General features: G+C 41.2%; 1 protein-coding gene across 1 annotated transcript in view; it reads right to left on the bottom strand.

Annotated features, from left to right (window-relative positions):
• Positions 1-494: 494 nt before the first annotated feature.
• LOC136863196 (probable protein phosphatase CG10417) overlaps positions 495-12,391 on the bottom strand; it is a 209,977-nt gene continuing 198,080 nt past the window's right edge. Inside the window, exon 7 of the mRNA XM_067139558.2 lies at positions 495-1,926. Coding sequence (XP_066995659.2) covers positions 1,723-1,926 — 204 coding nt within the window. The 3' untranslated portion in view covers positions 495-1,722. The remainder of the gene's footprint in view (positions 1,927-12,391) is intronic.

The following is a 12,391-nucleotide window of genomic DNA, read 5'->3' as shown; positions in this document are numbered from 1 at the left end:
AGTGTTGGCCAGTTACAAGGGGACACGAACAACAGCTGCACGTCATGGAGATGAAGATGCTTTGCTGGCTAATGGGACTCATTAGACCGGACCACATCAGAAATGAGGATGTTCGGAGGGCATTTTGTGTGGCCCCAATCCTTGAGAAAATGCGAGAGAATCATTGCGATGGTATGGCCACATGCTGCGCAGAAACGGTTCTTCAGTTGCAAGAAGGGCATTACACAAGTCCTGAGGGCCGAAGACCACAACGGTGACCAAAGAAGCGCTGGCTCGACACTCTGCGGGAGGACATGCATGTGGCGAAAGTGCACAACAGCAGACCCTGCAATTAAGCGGGATAAATGCTAAGGAGATGAAGAAGAACCAAAACTGGCTGAATAATGTCGCTACCTATAAATTCCCAGTCGAAAAAATCATTCATTTGGAAAATCAAAGAGAGTTCAGATCATATTTATCATGTGCTTGTCATGAAACTAGTAAAAGTTCTTCTGCAGGTGAAATGCAATCGTAGGCTCACTAATATTTTTAAGAATGCAGTTCCGATTGCTTTAAAGAGGAAAACATCAGAGAAACTAGGAATTATCATTACTTTGGAAGTTAATTAACAAAACTATACAGTAAAAGACTATTTTAAATGATCCACAGATTCACTTCATTAGTCAGATTACTTAACACATTGGCATACTTCTTTCGTGCTGTTTGCACACCTATTCATAGGTTCTAATGCAAACTTAAATTTACTGGCTACAGCTATTCACAGGTTATCATGCAAAATAAATAAATATATAAATAAAAATCTATAAATTATAAATGTTACATTTGGATATTTTTGCATTTCAGTTGGTTTTCATGCTATGAAATACTCTGAAGCAATCAGTGATGTGCAAAGTCATACATTCATATCAGCTAAATAATGGGCCTTTATGGGTCACAGCATTGCTTGAGTATCATTGGAGCTCTACCGCTAGTCCAAGAAAGTTAAAATGTGTGTAGTCTGTCACCTTTCCTCCTCATCTCTACTCTTCACCCAAACCTGGCTGCTCATCGTCACATTCTTCACCTACAGAATTTTCTGATTCACTGTCATTTTTCTTGGGTCTGGCACTGTCACCACTACCACTAAACATTTCTTCGTATTTCTGACTCACATCTGCGTAGAATTTCAGAAATATCACCACCTGCTAAAAACTGTCTTTTATAGCACATAACTTCTACTACTAGCTTTGGATTGAATTGAGTCGTATGCAACGGTGATTCACACTTAATGTCGAATAGAATGAGATAATCAAATGCATTTTTTTTCCCCACAAGAAAGACTCATTCTTCCTCTTTCAAACGGTATATAACAAGTCATGCCGTCCTCTGGCAGAACAACAAAAGTATGTACTCAGATCTGATCAAGCTCACAGAGTTCTCTTACACAGCTGAGAAACGTTTGTATATGTTATGTCATGTGCATTATTGCATGGCTGGGAGCCGTAAGTGTATGTCAATGCGTTAAAAAAAGATGTAGGGTGAACAGCTGAACTACTCATCAGTCAACTCACAACAACAAATATTTGGATGACTTACGTTGAAAGGTCATGTCCAACTGCACATATCCTGAAAGACAAATGGCTGAAAACAGATTCATAAGAAAAAATAAAAATAACTGGAGCAGCCTTGTTTACAGTGACATAAAGGTAAAAACAGGCAATTATCTAAGAGAGAATCATTAGATCAATTTATTTTCCTCCGTTTAGCATCTTCTGAAGTTGTATCTGATGATGCAGGGCGCTTTGTTCCCTTCTCACAGTCGGCTGATATTGGTAGAGACTGGACAGCATCGGCTATGTCAGGCAGGAATTTGACGATAACAGCAGTCATATTGTCACAGCCAGTACCATCACCAAGAGTGTTGGGGGCCAAGCAGTGGTCAAAAAGCTGAAGAAAATACAAAAAATACAAAATACAGTAGAATCCCACTATTCTGAGCTAGACGGGGGGAAGTCTAATCTGAATTAGTAGAATTCCGAAGTGGAGAAAATTTACAGCAATATTATTATTTTAACAAGGTTTGCAAGACTGAACGCTGAAAGGCATAACAGTCAATAATGATAATGTATGTATGTATGTATGTATGTATGTATGTATGTATGTATGTATGTATGTATGTATGTATGTTGAACAAATGTTGTTATACAACTGAGTAATATAAAAAAAAGGTATGAAAATTGTAGTAACAGAATTTCTAGAACTTAATTAGTTGCCTGTATTCATTTGGCACATTTTCCTTTAATGCAAGTTAATTTATCTGATAGTTAGGATTAGACTCCATAAATTGCATGAAGATTTGTAAGTGAATTCTAAATGCTGAATATTTTGAATTATTTGCCATGTTTTTTCAGAGATGGCTATCACTTCCTTCTTCCCTTACATCACCAATCCACAATTCCATCTGTTTCTGTTTCTTCTAAAAATCAAGCTTTGGCACCTAAAATATTCTGTATCCCTAGTCAATCAACCCATTTTCTGTTACTGCTAAGTATTGTTACTTGTTTAGGTAGAAGGTAGGGGACATTCTTTACAGGCAGCTCTATCTCAGGGAGTGGCAACCCTACCAATACAAGTCTTGGGGCACACTGACCCCACCACTAGGTATATTTCTTAGCTTGGAGTAACAAGTGAAGGCCCCAATGGCATTGAAGACAAAGGTGGGCTTTGGTACAGCAGATATGGTGGATGTGGTAACCCATCAGTTATAGAGTCTGTCCTACACAGGAGTGACTACAGAAGGTGCCTGCTCTTCAAGTTAGGAGTGCTCTGCAGAATCGCCAACAGTATGTTGAAGACGCCTTTGGGAGTGTCTACACCACTGTAATAATAATAATAATAATAATAATAATAATAATAATAATAATAATAATAATAATAATAATTATGATGGTACAATGAAACTAACCTCCGATGCGGTTGGGGCATAGCCTGGAGGTGATGTGCAATTCTCAGTGTGTTGGGGGAATTGTGAAAAGAGGGCAATTGGGTAACCAACACCATTAAGGTGCAGATTATCAATGTGATGACCATGATGAGGAAAGCTGAAGATATCATTGATCTTATGTACCAAAAGGATACAGCAATGATGGGACTCAGCAAAGTAAAGTGGAAGGGGAAAGGAAAAAAGAAAATGAGGAAAGGATACAAACAATGCTGCTCAAAAAAAAAAAAAAAAAAAACTTGGTCACGTTTCATATATGTTCATACCTCCATGATATGCATACATATTGAAATAAAAACAGGCAAGCAATGTAAGACAAACCTTCTTTATAACAATTATGTACAGAAATTAAATGTTCTTTGGACACACATTACACAATGTCAATTCACAAAAGGCACCTCCCCATTCCACCAAAAGCGCGTCTTCAAGGGTTTGTAGTGTTTGGGAAGGTGGGTTTCTTGCTCAAACGCGTTCCTCTGGTTGGTCTAAGACCTGCTCTGGTTGGTCTAAGACTTGTTCGATTGGGTCAAAGTTGGGACTTCCAGATGGCCATCCCATTTGTTTCACATGGTGCTCTTGAATTAATCTCCGAACAATGATGGCATCATGTGCTCTAGTATTATCCTGCACTAACACAGTATTTCCTCCAAGCTGCTTCAGGTGAGGAACATGAGGCACTGTCAATGTACCATCGAGCAGTTAAGTTTCCACTGCAAATGAGCAGATCAATTTTCATGTTAAGATTTGTGCCTGCCCACACCATAACAACAAATCCACCTCCATAAGCAATGGTCAGTTATACAGCTGTCTGATGAAATCACTCCCCATACCGTTTCCCAGACTTGTAGGACATAAGTGTGTTAGCTCCCGGTGAAGTGATCTATAGCCAACTGCATTTTCCTGCCATGATGTCGCCTGTTCAGTGCAGGTACTTGAGTGGGTTGCCGGGACCTTAAACTGGCCTCACAAAGCCTGTTTCTGACTGGTCACTAACTCCAGAATGCTGCAAGTCAATTTGTAGTGCTTGTACTGTACCTTGGCGGTTTTGCAGAGCTTGTAGTCGCCTAAAATAATCCTGTCCTGGGATTGTTTTCCTTTGATGGTCTGTGCTAGGGTGCCTGGCAACACTTTAAGCCTCCTGCAAATGTTTCCACAGATATCAAATCGTGTTCAGAGCAACCACCAGAATTCTGGCAACATACCTCTAAATGTAGCCTTCTTGAAACTGTGCAACTTCACAAGTGGCTTCATTCGACAACTGTTGTACCTTTCAAGTGACAGCGAAACATCCCAAATATCCAGATGACAAGACGAGCCCTCTATTCAGTAAACGGGAAGTGTTATTGCCACAACAGCCCAATCTCCAACCCAATATGCATTCGTAAAATGTAGTTACGAATATATAAATATGTGACCAAATTTCTTTTTTTTTTTTTTGAGCTGCGTATATTGGAGCGGTGGACAAGAAGCAAGAAATGGAGTAGGGGTGATAAAGGAACATTTTGAAAAATTTGGAAAGGGTGGATTGCATTTTGGAATGAAGGAATTTATACAAGTGTATGCACTGCGACCAGAAACAAAGAGGATACCGAGGAGTTCCTGGAGTAACTGAAAAGAGAAATTACTGCTGTAAAAGTGATAGTGATGGGTGACAAATGGGCTAGTGGCAAACTATGGGAGGAAGAAGTAATTAGACTTCAAGGATATGGGATTATTTTTAAATGGTAGATTTTTGTGAAACATATGTTTTGAATGTGGGCAATACATGGTTTAGAAAGAAAAATAGTAGGAAGATTAAAAGATATGGCTGGGGTGAGTGAACAAAAAAGTAATCTATTATTTTTGGTCAAAAAAGACACGTGCAGACGGTTATTGGACATAACAGCTCTTTCAGCAGAAGCTTTTGATGGAGACCATAAAGTAGTAGTAGCAAGGATGAACGCGGGAAAAATTTTAAATACGAAGGAGACAAGAGAGAAGAAAATAAAAGTATTTAAATTAAAAAGATAAGAGACTACAGGAGCATTTCCAGGAGATCCTTAACAGCTCAAGCCGGTTCGATATGTACGTACCTACAAAAGTAAGCCAGGAGCGGTTTGACGTGTACCTGTACATATGCGTGCCATTTGTTGGTTGTCAACGTGAATTTTTAGCACAGCTTGCAGCACAGGGTACCATTCTATGCAAGGGAGTACCTTCTACTGTAATGCGGCATTGTGTTGGCGTAAAACAAATTTGTTTCATCAACGTCGATCGTTGTAAACAACATGGCGGCGTCCTCGCAGGGTCTGTATTTATCTAATGCAGCTCTCGAATGCATATTAGGTGAAAATAGTGTTGAGAATAATCGAAGTGATAATGATTATGCACAGCAAGAAATTACGTGTGATGTAAATAATATTAGTAATATAAGTGAATGCTAACCCGAGTGGTCATGGACACCTGTTGATTCCAATTTTATTCCAACAAGAAGGTAATTAGGCATTTTGTTACTTTGCATGCTGCCTTTTTGTATGTAGATAAAACATCTGCATGATAAGAACTGCATATCAACTTATTTTAAACAAAATCAGATAAGTTGTTTAGAAGTTACAGCAATGTTTGTGACAGCATGTAAAATTATGATATTTTTCTAAAATGTATTACCACTGTAGGGTAAACCTTGGCCAACTTTTAATACCAGCTTGAAGGGTTAAACATAACATCCCAGGCACAAAATTGGGAAGTGTGGAAGAGGAGTGGTCCACGTCCAGAAAGGAATTTGTATACTGTGCAAAGAACATTTGTGGCAGAACATCCCCAAGAGTGTAAGTAATAATGATGTTATTTGCTCTACGTCCCACTAACTACTTTTTAAGGTCTTCGGAGACGCCGAGGTGCCGGAATTTAGTCCCGCAGGAGTTCTTTTACGTGCCAGTAAATCTACCGACACGGGGCTGTCGTATTTGAGCACCTTCAAATACCACCGGACTGAGCCAGGATCGAACCTGCCAAGTTGGGGTTAGAAGGCCAGCGCCTTAACCGTCTGAGCCACTCAGCCCGGCAGAGTGTAAGTAAAGGAGATACCATGGTGGAATGAGAATTAAAGGAAGCAGTGGAAGAAGAAAGCAATTCAAAGAATGGAACAAAAAACAAAAAGGAACTTCCAGGGAAAAAAAAAAGCCGTAGCTTAAAGAAAAGTTGGAACAGATTCAAACGAGAGACGGAAGAAGATATTAATGGGGGTAAAAGGATGCTGTATAGACTTATAACAAGAGGAAAGAAAGATTATACTATGAAGCTGCTGAAAGAGAATGGTGGAAATTTTTAACACAGCCAGAAGAGAAGAAAAAAGATGGAAAAACTATCTTGAGAAATTACTAAATGAGAAAATTTTGCAAAAAAAGACACTGGAAGTACAAGGTGTGGATTTAAAAGGAGAAGAAGAATGAAGACTGAATACTCTGCAACAGAGGGATGCCAATACATATGAAGTCCAAAATATACCACAGGGTAGTATATCCTGATACTTTATGCGGTGCTGAATGTCGCCCAGCTGACAAAGTTGCGGAGCGCCAATTACACAATATGGAAATGTGTACACTCCATTGATCGATGGGCATTACACTTCTGCATCATGCCAAAAATGACAATGTTCACTAGCAAATGGGCACTGCACTCATCACTGAGAAGGCATGGGAAAAGTCTCTCCAATGGTGTGGTCATGTCCTGCATGCCACAACTAGAACAGTTGCCAATTTCACCCGCTTCTTTGAAATTAATGGCTAATGTCCACAAGGACATCCAAGGCAGCACTAGCAAATGCTGATATGAAGACTTTCAACTTAAGACCACATGATGGCCAAGATTGTGCAAAATGGTGAGTAAAGATTAAAACAACGGACCCTGCACGAGTAGGAAATGCTAGGAAGAAGAAGAAATTTCTTAAAATCCCATATTATGCTCGTTACGGTTCTAATGCACTCGTTACATTGTTAATAGAAATGTTGCTTTAAATATGATTTCCAGATTCATTTGTTAATATATCCCTTGCAACTATCAGGCAAGCCTGTATAATTACACTCACAGCCTAGAGCCAAGGATAATGACAGGTTTTAATGAGTGGCGCTAGTGATGCAAATTTCAGTGCCTCTGCTGACACTGGTGAGCACAGTGCCAGTGCCAAACGCATCACTGTGCCAAAAACACCAGTGCCACGATGACTACTTATACAATGGACTCTAACAAAAATGTTTATGCTTCATGTATTGACAAAAAAGAACTACATATATATATATATATATAATTTATATTAATATTTACATGAAAAATGCTACAAAATAACCCTCAAATAAAATTTCCATTCACATTCACTAACAATATTTTTTCACTTTATTCGCCGACAGTCTGTTTTGTCAGTCAAAATTTACATGCAAAATACTACAAAATAACCCTCAAATAAATTTTACATTCACATTCAAGAACAGATTTTTTAAAACTTCATTTGCTGACAATCTGTTAGTGAAAATTTGACCAGCTTTCGAAATCACACCTTCAGCAGGCGTGGATATTGCTACAACACACAACTTCCGGACAGCTAAATAGTAAAGGTTGGGATATTGAAGCTTTCTTCCCAACCACCATTTTAACGGATCTGCCTGCCTAGCAATTAAGGGGTCTTCCAGGTACGACGAAGCATATGCCGTTTTTAAAATGTTATCGTCGATTTGAACAATATACAGGATTTACAAATATCTCACACTGCTATGTACTGGCTTTTATCATCTGGAGTGAAATAGCTCCACAAAGGGCTAGATTTTTGTCTATCTGCCATTGACACAGAATTCAAGACAATCGATAATACACTGACTGACAGAGCAAATGCAACACCAAGAAGGAGTGGTTCGAAAGGGATGAAAGTTGGGGAAAAAACAGAGACGGCACGGACGAATAATTGATGTTTATTTCAAACCGATATGCAGGTTACACAATGCGCATGGCATCGACTCAGTAGGATGTAGGACCACCGCGAGCGGAGATGCACGCAGAAACACGTCGAGGTACAGAGTCAATAAGAGTGCGGATGGTGTCCTGAGGGATGGTTCTCCATTCTCTGTCAACCATTTGCCACAGTTGGTCGTCCGTACGAGGCTGGGGCAGAGTTTACAAACGGCGTCCAATGAGATCCCACACGTGTTCGATTGGTGAGAGATCCGGAGAGTACGCTGGCCACGGAAGCATCTGTACACCTCGTAGAGCCTGTTGGGAGATGCGAGCAGTGTGTGGGCGGGTATTATCCTGCTGAAATAGAGCATTGGGCAGCCCCTGAAGGTACGGGAGTGCCACCGGCCGCAGCACATGCTGCACGTAGCGGTGGGCAATTAACGTGCCTTGAATACGCACTAGAGGTGACGTGGAATCATACGCAATAGCGCCCCAAACCATGATGCCGCGTTGTCTAGCGGTAGGGCGCTCCACAGTTACTGCCGGATTTGACCTTTCTCCACGCCGACGCCACACTCGTCTGCGGTGACTATCACTGACAGAACAGAAGCGTGACTCATCGGAGAACACGACGTTCCGCCATTCCCTCATCCAAGTCGCTCTAGCCCGGCACCATGCCAGGCGTGCACGTCTATGCTGTGGAGTCAATGGTAGTCTTCTGAGCGGACGCCGGGAGTGCAGGCCTCCTTCAACCAATCGACGGGAAATTGTTCTGGTCGATATTGGAACAGCCAGGGTGTCTTGCACATGCTGACGAATGGCGGTTGACGTGGCGTGCGGGGCTGCCACCGCTTGGCGGCGGATGCGCCGATCCTCGCGTGCTGACGTCACTCGGGCTGCGTCTGGACCCCTCGCACGTGCCACATGTCCCTGCGCCAACCATCTTCGCCACAGGCGCTGCACCGTGGACACATCCCTATGGGTATCGGCTGTGGCACACGACAACACGTTCTACAATGACTGTCGGCCGAGAAATCACGGTACGAAGTGGGCCATTCGCCAACGCCGTGTCCCATTTATCGTTCGCTACGTGCGCAGCACAGCGGCGCATTTCACATCATGAGCATACCTCAGTGACGTCAGTCTACCCTGCAATTGGCATAAAGTTCTGACCACTCCTTCTTGGTGTTGCATTTGCTCTGTCAGTCAGTTTATAACGAAAGACAGTGAAGCATAGCGTGGCACGGTCCGGCAGCACTTGGTAGGACGGGGGGGGGCCAGTAGGTACTGTAGAAGCGATCTGTCCAGGCGCACTGCCACTGACACGGATCTAAGAAGCACTGGCCTGTATGTGCCGTGCCGTTAGCACAAGGCAGTCACGTGGCCACACACAAAAGTGCTTCATTCGGCAACAGTGCCAACCGCCAGTGCCCGCCATACTGTTCGATGAACTCCTAGCAGACTTGATTGATGTGTGTTCTTGTCCTTACTAACGGTATAAATAAGGTCACAATATTCACATCACAAACCTTTTTATTCTTGCAAACGTTTCACAGATTTATTTTTATGGCAGTTCCACTGGCACTGATTCATTTTAAACCGTGGCACCGTGCCGTCTCCAGTGTCAAAGCGTGGTGCCAGTGCCACAGTCTGAGATACTTCGCTTACAAGTGAAGAGGGATTTTTGTCTTCATAAGTGCCCTATAGGTCTAACATAGCGTTATCTCCACTTCATATTAAACTACGGCCTGAAAAGTAATTCATTAAGACTGTAAATAATGAAGGTGAATTGATTTCAGTACCTGTATCATCGATTTCCAGGCATCAGTAACGTCAAAATCGAAGAGGGTATTTTCACAGGTACAGATAACGGAAAACTTCTTTCTGATGCTAATTTTTTTAGATCTCAAGTGTGCAGCAGAATGATCGACATGGAAATCATTCCAAAATATAGTCAAACCCTTTCTTGGTAGTACGAAGGATCCAGACTACAGACAAATGGTGGAGAGAATGCTTCTTTCTTTCCAAGATTTAGGCTGCATTATAAGCTTGAATGTGCATGTTACATTCACATCTGGATTATTTCCCTGAGAACCTAGGAATGCTGAGCAATGTCAAGGAGAAAGATTCCACCAGGATATAAGGGAAATAGAATAGAGATATTGAGGGAAACTGACAAGAACATGATGGCAGATTATTGCTGGTTACTGAAGAAAGAAAATATAACAGCAGCTAACAAATGATGATGATGATGATTGTTGTTTAAAGGGGCCTAATAGCTAGGTCATCGGCCCCTAATGGCAACAAAATGCAAATTTGAACTTCAAGATGTATCCACTAATTAGAATATAAAACAAATGATAGTGAAAAAATGAACGTGGAACAAAAACAATCAGTGGATCAAATTCACAATGCCTTAATTACTGGGATGATGCTCCTTATCAAAAGGAGTCCAAAATCCAGGTCACCAGCCCCTCACAATGGTACCAATCACTAGCAAAGCAGAACCATCGTGTTCCTCCCACAGTGGTACTAATTACAGGTATCTTAGACTCATGGTGTTTCTCGCATGGTGGTACTAATCACAGGTAATGTAGACCCATTGTATGTCACACACTATGGCACCACCCACAAGTTAACACAAACCTATGGTGTTTCGCACATACAGGTACTACTCACAAGCAACGCAGACCCAAGGGGCTCCGCACATAGTGGGAATAATCATGGGTGCCGGTATTCCAGTGGTTTTCCTCACTTAGTGGAACTAATCACAGGCCACGTATACTCATGGTGTAGCTCACAATAGTATTAATCGTAGGCATAGTAGACCCAGAGATTATCACAAATTTGGCACCACCCATAATCAACACAGACCCATGGTGTTCTTCATATAATGGTAGTACTCTCATAGTAATTCTCCCCCCTTGATAATAATCACAAACCTAGTTGGAGGCCATAGCGGTTCACATTCCTTAGGTAGTACATATTATTGCTCTAAAAGGGAACACAACCAGGCACATGTAGTAGTACTAATCGCAAGTAACGTCGACCCGTGGTGTTCTGCACGTAATGGTACCAATCACAAGTAGTCTCATGGTTCTAATGTAATCATCCTTAGTCGCCCCTTATGACAGGCAGGGGATGCCATGGGTGTATTCTTCGCCTGCATCTCCCATCCACAGGAGGTGCTCACAAGTGAAAACCAATGCAAAGAAGTTTCCTAAAGCAAGTCAAGGTACCATAAAGTTGAAACCGTAGACTGCCATTCCAGTACATGTTACCAGTAAAACAAACTGCAAAGCATTGTTTACAGATGCTTTTAATTAGTGTTTTCCTAAAACCTGTTTACAGAGTACAGTAATTATTTTCACATTTTCCTCATAAATATAACAGCAAAATATAGGAGTGTTCAGATGAGTAAAAAAAAAAAAAAAAAAAAAAAAAAAAAAAAAAAAAAAAAAAAAAAAAAAAAAAAAGCATTCCTTATATGTGATAATGGTCTGCATTAACCCAATGAGCAGTACTGCCGTCTATTTACGGCAGTGCTGCGCGTGGCCCATGGGAGTACTGCCGTCTATTTACATTCTCGAAGTCTGCTCCTGAACAGTACCGCCATCTATTCACGTTTCATGTTGGATGTTTGAAATTGTTTTGTGACATCGTACTGGCAGGTTTTTAGAACAAAGTTGGGGGATGTTTGAAACGTTCAGTGTTTTATCACATCTCGTATGTTCTGTGATGAAGTTCTGTTGAAGCATCCGTAGTTACGTAACTTAAATTCTTACGCGATTCTGCCAAACATTACGACAACACCCGGGAATTGTTTCCTATTGTTGTTTCTGTTGAGTGCATTGCATGACTATTCCTTGACAATACACATTTTTCTTTTCCCGCATCTCTGGTTTCCGTAGAAACAACCACTCCCTGATCATAAACAAATACACGTCGTAATGGCGGGATCAAATCAAGGACGCGAGCTTGCTACGCAAGATATAAGTAATATTTTGACTAACGAGGGGTCTGACGATGAAATGGGTTATTCCACTGAAGACAACATGGAAATTGAGGACGAAGCGCAGTGTTCCACTGTCGGAACGAAGGCTGAGCTGTCAGCTGTTCAAACCGAAGGAAGAAAGAAAGTGGAGTTCTGTAGGCAGATTTTTTCCTACGCTTTCTGCTCATTTTGATCCATCAAATTCAGGGATTAGTGATAATCTTCATTTGAATGATAATGACAATAATTCAAGACTTGAAGTATCGATTATCAAAGAAATTGTTGATCGTAATATATGAACTTCATAGTGTCAGAAATAAACAAGTACTACTTATTTGTTACGGAAAATACAGACGTGAAGGAAAACTTGAAGTTACATAAGTGGCAATGCACAACCTAGAGACTGTATGTTTTCCTGGCAAGTGTTTTGTTTATTGTTTGTACTGGAAAGGATACGGAAGTTGACCACGATTAAAAACTCTACTGTCTGGGTC

The sequence above is a fragment of the Anabrus simplex genome, chromosome 2 (genome assembly GCF_040414725.1).
Source record: "Anabrus simplex isolate iqAnaSimp1 chromosome 2, ASM4041472v1, whole genome shotgun sequence".
Lineage (NCBI taxonomy): Eukaryota > Metazoa > Arthropoda > Insecta > Orthoptera > Tettigoniidae > Anabrus > Anabrus simplex.
This window is presented reverse-complemented; position numbering and strand designations above follow the sequence as displayed.